General features: G+C 45.4%; 1 protein-coding gene across 2 annotated transcripts in view; it reads right to left on the bottom strand.

Annotated features, from left to right (window-relative positions):
* Positions 1-14350, bottom strand: part of LOC115590474 (glucosidase 2 subunit beta-like) — a 123309-nt gene that overhangs the window by 18715 nt on the left and 90244 nt on the right. For both annotated transcript variants that reach the window (XM_030431837.1, XM_030431838.1), the window contains one exon: positions 2300-2371. In XM_030431837.1, the coding sequence (XP_030287697.1) occupies positions 2300-2371 (72 nt within the window). The remainder of the gene's footprint in view (positions 1-2299; positions 2372-14350) is intronic.

Below are 14350 nucleotides of genomic sequence, written 5' to 3'. Positions count from 1 at the left end.
CGAGCATTAGCGATGTCGCCGCCGCCGCAGCAGTCACGCTTCCAGCTTCACACTGCCACACATGTTAACGCCGCCTCTCCTCCCTCCTCTCCCTCTCTCTCTCATGGTTGTCCTTTAGGATGCCGAAGCAGGTGTGATAAATGCTGCCGTTTAAATCAAAGCACTCCCCCATCGCCCTCTCCCCCCCCCTCCTCACCCCCTCTGGGGAGAAGGAGGATGCCTCCATGCAGATTGATATCAGGAGGCCCAGCCACATCCTGCAGGGGCTGACTGATGGTCTGTCTGGATAAAAAATGAACTTTATTCCCAGCGTGTGAGCTATGATTCATGTCTCCCTCCCCCCCCCCCTCGTCCCTCTCCCCTCCTCTCCCCAAACCATCCCACATATACCCTCACCACACATTCTAAAAACTGTGTAGTACATCATATAGTGCTGCCTACAACCAGCGGGGTTTTTGTGTGTCCACGTCTCGCATCATTTTTACATTCGCGTGTTGCAGAAACACCCTTCTGGACGTTCTCGGGAGCGTGAAGTGGCCATCCATAACATGTCCTCCTGTGTTTGGTTCAAAAAAAAAAAAATCTTCAACATAAATATATTTATATTAGAAATCATCCCCTCGAGTTCTGCCTGGCAGCGATTTCTTGACCGACTCTCACGAGCGGGGACGTGGTTGACCACTGGTTTTCCGTTTGGTCCTTCTGCCCTTCCATACCATCATGAGTGACAGGCAGGCAGAAGCGCCGGGGTCACATGACTCACAGCTAGCATTCTGTTCTTCCTCGTTCCTTGCGCTAAAAAAACATGGTGAAGCATTTGCACTTTCCGCTTCCAAAAGCGAGTGGGTAGTGTGGGAGGTGGCGGTGCAAAACAGAACACAGCCCTGCTTCAGATTCCAATTAATTTGCCATCTGAATGGAAATGTGCAGAAAAAAGGGATAATTGCTAATGAATTATCTTTAACGTCTCACTTCAAAATGCCAAAAGGAGACGAGTCGAGCTTAATGGCACCGCGTCTCGAGATGTTTTGACACTTCCAGCGGTCCTTCACGCCTTTATATTGTCTGCTAGCAAAACATGTAGTTAGCTTACGTGCCTGCTTCAACCAAAACAGACCTGCGATCGAGTCCTCCCCCTCGGGGAGGAGCTGCAAGCGGCTCATAAAAGCTTCTTCTTTTTTTTTTTTTTGGTGCAGAGAGGCGTCAATGTCGATGGAAAAGCGTTTCCATAATTGCACCGTATAAAAACGTCGGATCACTGACGGTTAAGAGCTAATGAGAGTGTGACAGGACAGCGAGACGACATCCAGCAATCATCACCTCAAAACTAAAAGAGCAACATCAGTGTGATATTAATGTTTTTTTTACGGTTGTTTCAAGAGTTTCAGCGGGCACAAAAAAAACTTCAAAGTAGAGAGTTACCATTACACTACAGCCGAGGTTTGTGTTGATCCCATAGAGCAATTCCACCTGCAATCCACACCGACAAAGCTGGACATCTAAAGAGGCGCGTTTCCATGGGGACTGAGTGGCATCTTTCATAGCACGCAGGCATTTTGATACACACCAATGTCCAGCCGGCGACACAGCCAATCCCGCGGGGACGGTAAAAGGCCAGAGCGTAATCCTTCAGATGAAATTGAAACCCTCAGAGGGCCGAGGAAACACAACCCCAGCAGTATATGAAACTCGCCCCCTGTTTGTCATTGATCAAAAGGTATTAAAACCATAACAGAGATCTGTAAGCGATTGATTAAAGGTCGAATGAAGCCTAGCAGAGATTGAATACGAATTATTTTTAAAAAAATCGATGGGGCAAATATTGGTCTTAGGGTAACTTGATATGAGCACTATAACAATGATTAAAGAGCTTTCATCGGAGTGCAGCAGTGGGATTTGTTTCATGTCCACTCGCGAAATGAGAAACGCTGCCGTGCGAATGTATCCAATTGGTGTCAATGAGGGAAAAATGGAACTTTTCTGGGCCTCGCTGCACGATGGAAGGACCGAGGACGGCAACATGCATGCTGGATTCATGCAGCCGGTTTCGGAGAGGAAACTCTTTTCCAGTGAAAGCGTTCTGATATAGAATCTAAATGTCACAGAACACGGTGTTCTCACGATGCTCCAAAGCTCCGTCTGGAAATAGTTCCCCCTCAAATAGCTCATTTTAAAATGTCCATATCTCGTCCTGGTTCTATATTTGGGAAGCGTTTCCACTTCACCCGGCGTACCCCGGCAGGTTACTGTTCTGTGCTCTGACCATGGGCGCGTAAGAGACGATAACGGAGGTACTTACCCTAATGAGACCTCTGTTCCTGCAGTGCTCTTCTGAGTGACTTGATTGAACGGACACAGGGTGTAAGTGTACCTGCGGAGTGGAAAAGAAAACATAATGTTCACATTGAGGAAACCGGCGCACGAGGTTCGATCCGCGGCGCTTTTGCTTTTCCTCGCGGTTTGATGAAAGGCCAGAGATTCAGTATACATACATCAGTTTTGGTAAAACGACTGGCTGCTTCAAACCAAGAAATTGAACTAGAGAAACACCAAAGAAGTGACAGAGTCCAAATCAATGTCCGCAGAGTTGATTCTTTCAACTGTCTTACTACGGTGGACCTTTATTAAGCGGTCCTTATTAAAATGCGACATTCTGCAGTTCTCACAGTAAAGCTCAGGTTAAATTAAAGCAACTCTACGCATTTTTTTTTATATTGCACTCTTTAAGACACTTTTGGCTAAACGCCGGGTGAATATTGGCCTAAAAGAATTTTAAAAAAGGAAAAAGAGAAGCAAGTTGTCAGGCTCTATGAAAAAAAAAAAAAAAAAAAAAGCCCCAGCAGACCAGCGAGCTAAAGTGAAGACAGTAAAAGTCTGTCTTTTACAAAGCAGAATTATTGAACAGCGAGACTCCATCCAGGCTCGGTGGCCATCTACTGGGACAGAAGATTGACAGCGAGCTAGCCCGCCACCCGCAGCTCCCCACACGGAGGCGAAGAGGAGTTTAAAGGACTTAGCAATTAGCAGAGACCATAACTAATGCTCTCGCTGGCGACAGTGCTGGAGAGCAGAGGCGCGATCACCAGCTCCAGTAACAAACTGATCAAAGACCCTGATGGTGGAACTGACAGGGGGGGCAAGGCAGCCGGGGCTCTCTGCCTCGACATTTGAACCATTACACCCTCTGCTATAAAAGAGCAGAGGAGGCCCAGACAGCCGCGATGACGAGAGAGGAGAAAAGATAGAGTGAATGAGTGACTGAGAAAAAAAAAAAAATGGCTGCGGCGTAAGTAGACGTGGGCCAGGACGAGCGGAGGGGGGGGGGGGGGGGATCAAAAGCCGCATTAGAGAAAAGCAAGATGAAAGAAAAGAAAATGATGAGCGTCAGATAAAGAGATGGAGGGAGAGAGAGGTGGAGGGGCTGGCTGCCGACTTCTTTCCCTCATGCGCTTGTTTGCGGGTTGCATTAAATGCTTCTCATCTCCGAGACTTTCATTTAAGCATTTATCCTTTCATGTCGGCTGCATGTTTCCAAGGGGATGCCCTCCGTTCCCCACCCGCCAGATATCAGGGCGAGGGAGAAGATATCAGGCGCATCTTCTTTGACTGCAGAGGAAGCAGCAGAATGAAAACGTGTCTCGCCATGACGAAGCCTCCGTCGACTCCATCACCCCGACGAGATACTGGACGCTTTGTAACAAGCACAAGTATCTGTATTCCATTGGTTTATTCTCCTACCATATAATCTTCAGCCATCCTCGCGGCAATGTTGGTCCATCTAGACTGAAATATCTCCCGTATATCATATATTATAATACTGGCTGGACATTCACGTTCTCCAAAGAGTTATTCCTACTGATATTGATGAACTTCTGTTTTTTTTTCTGTCGCGCTTTCCTCTGATACCTGAACATCTACCTGATGGTTCAGTACGTGGTGCTAATTTCTCAGAAAGCTCCAACTTGAGAACGTGTAGAGAACAAGACTGAAATATATGACATTTTGTGTATTTTCCTGCAAAATGCGAGGACGGTTACATCAGATCTGTGTGGAAACTTTTAATCTGCCGCTATTTTGTGTCTGCAGAAGCCGGAACAGTGAAAACGGCAATCAGTGGTGCGAGCTGCGTGTTTGCTACGTCAAAGCCGATTTAGGAAAAGCGTTTTATCTCCCATCAGCCCTGTTCAAACTACATTTCCATCAACTTTTGCTGCGATACTCAAGAATACACATGAAGATACAATGATCGGAGTACGGTCAGTTTTGGACACGTATTAGTGGACTACAGGATCTGGTCTGATCCCCCTAAGCATCACTGTAAGTGGATTTAAGGAAAATGTCTCAACAACAATTAAAATGAAATAGGAATTGAGATGAAATGACTTTTATTCAGCACCCTCATCATGACAAACGTGTCCACTACTTTGATTTACGACCAAATACTAGAGTAACTAATTACATTCCCATTAACTTCAGTTGGACTTTGCGTTTACTGCTTTAGCAAATATTAACAAACTGTGAAAATGGTGAGCATTAACTTGTTGGCACCGTCACTGTTAGCATGCAGCCACACTGCCATTGCAACTTAGCTGGGGTGTTAGCATGGCTGCGGACGCCTGGTATCGCTCATCTCTCCAGGATACGAGAAGACCCAAGATCAGGTGAAGGGTTTCTTCACAGCGGGCCTTGACCTTATCAAGGACACTCAACACCTTCAGCCTGCTCCAACATTACATTACAAGTTAGCAGGGCACCCACGCCTGACTGTCCAACGGAGACCTTACATAACGGCTGCGCGGTAGCTCAAGGCACAGATCGAAACTCATCAGTGCTTCGGTCCCAAATTTTAAGATGTACAACAAATTAACCAACAAGGACCTTTAAAAAAAGTGCAATCGATGCCAAATACAACAGCGTCTTGTGAGCCAAAGAGCCCCACATACTAAATAAGTGAACAATAAAAATAAATAAATCAGAAGTCCCTCCGGAGACCGGCTTTATTGTTCCTCACACAAGCCACTAGCTTCATTAAGTTTGTAAAGCAGGTGTTTCAGCAACAACAAACATCCTCATCTGAGCCCGGAAACAGATGGCAGCTGATAGACAGAGGTGCGCCGAGCAGAGGAAGGGGGGAAGGAAAAAGGGGTGACGCGGTGAAAAGCAATCAGATGAGTCTCATAAGGGAGTACCCCTGTACGTCCGCACCTCTCTCCCCCCTCTCTCTGTCACCCTCTCTCTTACCCTCAAGGCAGAGCCATCCATCCCTGCCCACTTCTGCTGACATGCCAGTGCTGCACAAAAAAACAAAAAAAAACAAAGGCGAGGCTATTTGTGTGCGGGGGCACTGCAATCTGACCTTGGATGCTCGCCTCCATGTGGCAGCCTGTGAGAAAACAAAAGCCGGCAAGGCAACACAGAAAATGTGTCGCCCGGGCTGGGGAAAAAAAAAAAAAAAAGTTAGCAGAGATTAGAAATGCCGAGCCCAACATGCGGACGGAGGTGCAGGTTGATTAGCTGTCGGTCTCCGAGACGGACACTTCACATTCTGCCGCCTGCGTTACATAAATGGGACGCGGCAGAAAGGTCAAACAGGCACATTTACACAAACAGTCCCCAGCAAATGAGCGCAGTGTGACACGAAGGAGGGGGGATGTCCGCCGAGATGGACGGGCGGTGACAAAGGCTGACTGACAGCGATGACAGCGAAGGAAATAAAAAAGACAAAGACGAAAAAAGATTAAAAAAAGAAATAAAAGTACGCAAAAGAGCGTGGGAGGGAGTCAGAGAGTGACGCTGATCACATGACTCACGGCTGAACAGGCCGCGAAAGTGACAGATGATGACGCGCGGCGAGGGGGACACTGGGCGGAGGATGCAAGGGATAAGACGGAGAGAGGATGGAAGTCGGTGGGTCACTCGTTTAACCTCTGACGATAATTAGAAGGCTATGATGAGCAGCGGATCAAATATGACAACCCTTCTCCTCCCAGTCAGGCTCTGAACGCCACGCCGAGGTCTCTTTCCGTCCCCCGCGTTCCATCTGCCACCGGCTGACAATGCAGCTCAGACACCAGCCGTAATAAGTCGGTACCACTGTGTCAGTCTTGGGCAGGTGTTCTGGGGCCTGAAGGTGCACAGTTAGAGAATAAATATCTTAGATGCAACCACTTAGCCCCTCAGGCAGCATTTCAAGCTTCACTGGATCGGACTTCAGGCTCAGTTCACTCAGGACTCTGCTGATGTCTGGAGCAAAACTAGTTCCACGCTGAATACTTTCCATTTCAAAAGTATATTCTGTAACAGTTGTGACAATGGCTAGACTTTTCTTACATATATTACTGAGTTGGAATAATTTTTCAAACACAGAGAGAGCTGTCGTTTTACCCAGAGGGCAATGGTTCATTTCATTTGGACGCTGTAACTTTAAATTCTCACCACGTCAGATAGAAAGTCCTCGTTTGTGTACACATTTCACACGATTCTGATGGTGACGACAGCTCCCATGATCCAAAGCTTCTTCATGATGTCATCAAACTCAGAAGTGGAAACGGGAATTCCTACGTATTAGCCCGGGGCAGAGGGTAGCATTGATCTATGCTAGTTAAAGGCGCAATATGCAAGAATTCTGCTTGAATCTTGCTTGAAAACATTCAAAACTTGACTAAAACTTGACTGCATTGTACTGCAAAGCATGCTAACCATGCTAACCAGCTAGCCCTGTCCTGGTTCAAAGCTTCTATCCTAGTAATGGAAACACCAACACTCCCAGTTGGGTCGCTAGCTGCACGGCAAACTGAGCTAAACCAGCTAAATGCAGGTAGTGTTGGCGGCGGTTGGCGGTTATTGTAGGCTTTCTTGTTATTGCTTTGATTGAGAGGTGGTTAAAGTTACATACAGTGCATTTATGCTAATGAAATGGTATAAATGCTATCAAAGAAACAAAAAACGTCGCTCTGTTTTTCCAGGCGAGGTCAGCTGAGATTTGTGCACTTTCTTATGGACAATTTGTTTGGAACCTCTCTGACCGTCTGACTCTTTATCTAGCGATTTGTGTTCGTGGATCAAGTCATTTGCTGAGCGCAGGGTTATTTTTACACATGGCATTCACAGCCCATGCACCAGAAATAGGACCCAAGTTGTTATAGATTATAATTATTCTTTGACAGTCCATTGTTAATTACAGATCTGACACAGACGCCCAACTGGTAGTCACCGGGGCTATGAAGGAGGAAAGAGATTTATTCCACAGTCCACTGAGATCCAGTCAAGAGAGGGAGAAGGAGAGAGACAGCAATTAAGCTCTTCTCCCACTAGACTGCTATGTGACGGCGTGGGTGGGGTTCAGCGAGGGTGACACTGCAAACTGCAGCAAGTCAACACCAGCTAATTGGTTTACAGGTAACGTTGTGTACACTCGGCTGGCGTGCCACGCGGGTCGAAGGTGACTCGGCGGTGTAACGTGATGTGGTTAATTGTTTAGAAGCAAACTTTGAGAAAAACCAACACTGTTTATCGTGATCAGCACGGAGCAGCGTTAGGTCGCACGTCTATAAGTAGAACCGTTTTAAGATTGCAGGAGTGGTTAAACTCCACCGAGCTTTATTTGTTTATTCAGTCATCTTCACGTTGTTGGTGATATTTCAAGATTTTCTTTCAAATTAAATTCAGGAATGAATGCAAAAGAAATCCTAGAGAGGCCAGGCTCTGACGCCGTTGATAAAAAAAAAGGTATTTGTGTAGTCGTTAGAAAGATGAAGCACAACAAAATATACACAGGGAGTCACAATCTGAAAATGAGCAAGCGTTTCTTGTTGAACGATGAATTACGAGATAACGGTTAATTGCTTCATCACCTTTTTGCATGCAATGTGCGAGGTGTTAATAATTAAAAGCTAATGACGGTCATATTTATGTAAATAATAGTAAATGCCCTGGTATCAACGATATGAATCTGCAGCATCTGCCTAATGTGATTTGGGGAAAAAAACATGTATTATTATAAGGACCAGATTGGAAGAACATTTTGTCTGACTACCTTTTTTTTTTCTTGTTATACTGCGTTATTGGCAGTCCAGCTGGCCTACAGACGGGAGAGCCTGTCACTACTACTGAATGATATCGCTAACTGCTGGCTGTTTGAGAGTTTTGTTGGCTAGAGTTGGATGAATACCAATACTCCGACCACTATAATCTCCATAGCAGCTGGTTAGCTTAGCAATGAGTGGAAACGAGGGGGAAACATTAGTGAGATGAAGCGGTGCAGACTAGCTGTTTCTCCCAGTTTCTGGTGTGTGTGCTAAGCTTAAGCTAAGCTAAGCTAAGCTAATCAGGTGCTGGCTGTAGCCGTATAATCAGCGACACGGAAAAGAAAGCGGTGTTAGTCTTTTCATCAAACTCTCAGCCTATTTCCCAAAATGTTAAACTACTCCTTTAAGAGGAACTGGCACACATTTGTTCAGTGTGAACATCCCCGACAGTAACGACGGGCTCTCCTGTTTATCAAGTTCACTCGCTCGATATTGTAAAGGAGCGGCTGTGAAACTCATTTTTGGAATCTCGTTCACGTGTTGAGATCTTTAAACCGACTCACACATTGTGTTGGGTGGAGACACCTGATAGGTGTTTCTGTTCTGTCCCCCACAGCACGAATCAATAGTGAATCGTCTGACCTCGGTGTAAAGGCCGCAGGGTTTGTCTAGCGCCTGCCTGTCCTTTAATCAGCAGATCCAGCTTTGAGCCCCTGTGTCAACAAGTCTGCACCTTGCTGAGGTGTCTTTGGTGACATGAACCCTTCTCACTGGTAACAGCTGACAACAACACAGGCTCTATATGCGGCTGGAACGCTCCGAACGCTTCCCAACAGACAACACGCAGACATAATGGATTATGTACCCGCTGCTGGAAAAAAAAAAAAAACCTGCATTGCACATTGCGTAGGCCGACTTTTACTTAAAAAAAAAAGGGCACCTGGAAAAAAGGGGCATTCCCTGGACTAAACTCAGATAAGTGCTGATGAGCTGAGTTTCTTAAACTTACAAAAATGCAGAGCTAAGGATGCTCCGACACATTCTGTTGTGCTCGTCCGAGGCGGTTTTCTCTCCGATGCTGCTGCTGTTTCCCGACTTAAACGTTCGCCTGCGATGATTTTCTTGTTTGTTTTACAGTGACTCAATCGGACGTCGGACAATTAGAACAGCACTTAGGCGCGTGCTTAAAACTAATGTGTTTTTTGTAAGTATAGGTGAATCAGTATCAGTGTTGTGTTTTGTTCCAATCCTCCTCAAAAAAAAAAACATGCCTCCCTTGAAAAGAAGGTTTTTGTTTTGACAGATTAGGAAAAAAAAGCAGCGTGCATGAGAAAGTAATATTCAACTGCATCAACGGCTATAAACATACTGTTTAATGTATTAATAAGCGTGACCAACTTTATGTTTCTCCATATATTACAGTCGGGGAACGAAAGTGTTTCCATGCAGCTTTTATTATACCGATCGCTTTACTGTTTTAACTGCAGGAACTGTAATTGATGACGGGCGCCGGGCCTGTTCTTATATTTAAGGTGCAATTGCCTCGTAGTACAACAGCAGGAGTACATCTGATATAAGAGCAGCGACTGTAGAGCATGAAGGTGGGAGTGAGACACTTTGATTTATGTCTCGGTGCGGGAAAAAGTTCTGCGGTGCTCGGATCCCTCTCCTACAGGAAAAACGCATTAAAAAAAGAGCTTTACTCTCAGCACACGAGCGGTCAGCTCGTTAGGCCTCGAGTGCAATTACAGAATCAAATCCCGATATTGTATCTAATAGGACGACTCTTCCATTTCTGCAGAACTCGCGATCACTGTGAGATCGGATCGTTGCGATTCCCTTCACTTCATAATCATGTTGAGAGTTCGCTGGCGGCCCAAAGACTCGATGCCAGTTCATACATCTCCAGCCAGTTTGAGAAGAAGACGGACTGAAAGTAGGCCATTTTTCAGTTTACCTTCATTTTCCACATGGCGAGCCACAAACGCTCGTCTGAATAGGACTGCTGCGCAGTGTTGTGACGACGAGTCTGATTGAAGTTCATTTCTCCTGACAGCTTATCATATTTTGGCCCTGAAACTCTTTACGCAGACCCGAGATTCAACGCACAAGATATATACTTTTCTCATCTTTTATCGCATTACATTTCGTTTCTGTGAAACAACATGAAGAGGGAAGGTGGATGCGCGGCCGAGGCCTCGTTCCAACACAAATCACCCAGAAAAAAAAAAAGAAATAATAATAATGCCGAGCGGAAAAAGAGCCTCTCGAGAAAAGATGCCTCAATTTATATGCGAAAAACGGGAAACAAAACGAGCCCAACTTGGAGCCAATTTAGTTTTTAAAGCCATCACTAAGGGCAATGAGGCAAATAGCCTCTGGCAGATCATTTAAGGCTGTATTCTCCCTGCCATCTCCCAAGATGTTACATTATCACCGCTGCTATTTTCGTCTTCAGACAGGTGAAGGTTGAGGCTCGTGGACGACACGGTCGGCAGTGAGGGACAGCAGCTGGCCTGTCTGCGTCTTTCACATGCGCTGAATCACGGCGCTTTAAAAGTACTAAAAGGCCACGTGTGTTTTTTGTAAGTATTCTATATTATTAAAATACGATAGAGGAGTAATGTTAAGGTTTTGAATAATGCAGTGTCTCAATTAATCTTTCATAAAACCGATGTCATGAGCTTGTGAGTAGCGGCTCCACTAATGTACAGATCGTCTTTTCATCAATTTTCCATGTGAGCTACAACAAAGACAATAATCAGCAGGCTTTATTTTGCACGCCTAAAGGTGCCTTTGAGGGATTATCAATAATATATAAGGTATATATCACAGAATGTAAATGATCCTACGTAGGTGTAGAGCAAGTTGGCTCAAAATAATATTTTACACTTTTCCTCCTCAAAGGTGTAAAAAAAAAAAAAAAAGAAAAAAGAAAAAAAGGCTCATAACACTAAAACGTGTGAGGAAATCTACTTCAACATGACTTAAAGTGATAATTAGAATTCCCACATTAAAAGTGAAAAAGAAGAGCGGAGCCAGGAATCAGAGAAACTTAGAGAGTGACTGTGAAACATCTGCTCGCCGCTTTAAATGTGCTCCCTTCTTGTTTAAGACACGCGCTGAAACGAGCAGAGTGGAAACACAGAGGGCAAATCCAAAGGTGTGCAACAACAGTGGCTGGAGATTGTCACGGGAAGAAAGTAAATGTTGTGTAATAAGCTATAACAACGGGCCCAATCTTACTTATTTGCCGAATCCGATTCTGAAAGCGTTAGAGTACAGGGGGGGGTGTCATGGTCTGGTAACAAAGTGAGCAACATAAAGAAAATGGTTCCAAGAGGTCAGCGAGTCAGAACTTGACAGGCCCGCATTCATCACCTTCGGGATGAAGTGGAACACCGAGGGAGAGCCGGGCCTTTACCGTTGCAGCGTCACTGCCCGACATCGCCAACGCTCTCGGGGGCTGAATGGGAGCAAACGCCTGCAGGCAGGTTCCGTAATCTTGTGGAAACCTTTCCGAGAAGGGCGAAGACTGTCCCAGCAGCATACTAATCTCTATTGTTATAGAATTAGATGTTCAAAAAGCACGCGGCTGTTATGTCTGGATATCCGCACGGGTTTGGGTGCGAGGCATCCATATACGGTCTCTTTCGTAATCAGAAATGTTGTTGTTGTGCTGAGACTTCATTGTGTTCTGTCCCTTGGGTCCACCAAATGATGGCCCCGTACTGCATGACTAAATTAACAACAGAGCAGCAACTACATGAAACCTAACTCCACACGGATGTGTGTGTAAGTGGAAAGCAACTCTTGAACTTGGGGGGGGGGGGGAAATCATTTTGACTAAATATTCATCATTCAAGGTCCCCTTACTGGCTTTTTTTCCGGGGTCTTCAACCACATATTGCGATGCACCTCCGCAGATGGGAGTCAGTTGTCATGGAGATAATTGCTCTGATATACTGCGGTTACATAACATTTTCATGACAAGTGAGCGAGTGAAACACCAGTGAACTTCATCCGACGGTGATGGCAGTGTAATGCTGGAAGCTCCAGAACAAGCTCGTACATTGACCCCAAGTGAAGGATACTTTGTCCAACTACATGTGGAGATCGGTATGACTGAATAAACATACTGTCAATATACAGGTTTGAAAACGTTCGCGTATTAATCGACTCTTCTGGTCTGAAGATGATGAGATAACGTGACCTCCGCGCTTTTCACAACCTCGTCTCGCATTCTGACGTTCGACGGAGAGTAATTTCCAAACTGAACATTAAAATCCTGTCCCCAGCACCATTTCCATGTGGGGTGAGAGGTTAGTGGATCAGAACCACCGCAGCTATGCTAACATAGCAACTCCTCGGTGAACATAACTCTCTGACAGACGCTTCAGTCACACTGTGTCTGTGCTGTAGGAAGATACGACGGTGAACAAATCATTGCCCGGGTTCATGTTTTATCTTCAAAATTACACCATGATATTGTTGAGCTGGCGTGAGCTGCTTAATGTGCATGTGTAGATAAATAATTAGACTTGGACTGAAGTTTCTTACAGTTGCTAAATTAAATCTTATTAGATCTGATCAGATGGCTGTTGATCTCACCGGGAAGTTCAGGCCTCGTCACAGCAGGGCCCGTAGATGAGACGCAGCGCCAAAAGAAATACAATATAAAGTCTGATTAAACCCAGGGATGGTAATATGCATACACTGAGACTGTCTGCTGTCTCTCTTTGGGGGTTTTATGGATTTTTGCTTCGTGCTTAATTCTCTCCTGGGTCTCTCTATTAAACCTACAGACGCTCTTCGTTGACCGTTGCACGATTAGGAATATAAAAATCTGTGCACCAGTTTCCAGCCCACTATTATATCTGATTGACGTCAATGCATCAGCCAGTCGTGATGTTACGCTGACCTTACTCTAAACGGAGAGATAAATAAAATGACCACAAGTCTTAAGAATAAGAGACTCGTCCACGCTGCTTGACCTCGTACACAAAGCTGAAGGGGAAGAGTGACGGCTGGGCCGATCCCTCCAAAGCTCACCGCCGGCAAAAATCCTGCAGATTTACATATTTAGATCAGCTTTCACACAACAATCCCGTTATTTTGCCTCGGAGCTATTCAAAATAGTTAATCAGAATCAGGTAATTGGCAAAGAGAGAGCTGAAGTACACATGAAACGTCATCTATTAATACTGAATTAATGCTGACAATGTCCATCTTAAAACAAGCATGCAGTGTTTCATCAGCTGAAGCGGCATCTGCTCCCCAAGTGATCAATATTTTGATACACCTAAGACACCTTAGATATTTTATTGGCGAAGAGAAACCGCTCAGACACACACAAGCCAAAGCCCTAAATATAAAGTGTGACCCAGACGTGTGACACACACAGGCTCGGTGCTGCTTCGTGGTTTTCCCTGCGCAGAAGAAATTAGTCTTAATTGCAGCTCATGTTTTTGTGGCGAGGTTTGGTGTTTTTGTGTGTTACGTGCCCCCTGACTAAAGTGCAAAGCGCCTGTGCGACGGCAAGCGAATCAAAGTTTAACTTGAACTGGTACAGCGCCGACAGTAATGACAACAATGAGGATGATTAGCTCGGCTCCGAAATTATCTCACTCTGAATTAAAAACATGGAGTCCTGGCGCGCGGCGACAAGCTGGGAGAAACAAACCACAGGAAAAGAATGAGCTCTAGAAAATCTGACCCGGACTGTTTCAACACCACCAACCCACAGAAACTCTGCACACTGCCCACTTCTCTGGCCACACAGTTGGCAGCGGAACAAAGACTGATGAGATGCAATGATTTTATGACCCCACCAGACACACATGCGCTCGCCGCCAGCCCACAGGTCTGCTGGACCGACGGAAAAACTCATGCTACTTCAGATGGCCGCCCCTGCTGCGGAATGGGCAGAGTGTCCACGTGCTTTCAGTGGCTTGCAGGAAGCGAACCAGCATCTCGACAGCCGAAGGCATCGTCGGATCACAATTAGTCGAGGGAGGCGGTGATTCACCAGGATGATAAACTGACCGTGCTCTCCAACATGGCGTCTAGGAAAAACTTATTAGGCGGCATACGGTTTTATAAATAAATACCTCACAGCAGAGACGCTGCACCAGTTTAACTAATTAAATTGTTTGGCTGGTGCAGAAATGAAGATGCAGCACACGATTCAGAAGCGCACAGAGTGGGAGAACAGTTTAAAATGGCTGCTCTTTCTTCTATATATAAAACAATTATTCATGATTATGTAAAATGTCCTTGAAAAGGCCTTTAAAAAAAGAAAGACATGTTATTAACGCGTCTTT

Source organism: Sparus aurata, chromosome 10 (assembly GCF_900880675.1).
Source record: "Sparus aurata chromosome 10, fSpaAur1.1, whole genome shotgun sequence".
NCBI lineage: Eukaryota > Metazoa > Chordata > Actinopteri > Spariformes > Sparidae > Sparus > Sparus aurata.
This window is presented reverse-complemented; position numbering and strand designations above follow the sequence as displayed.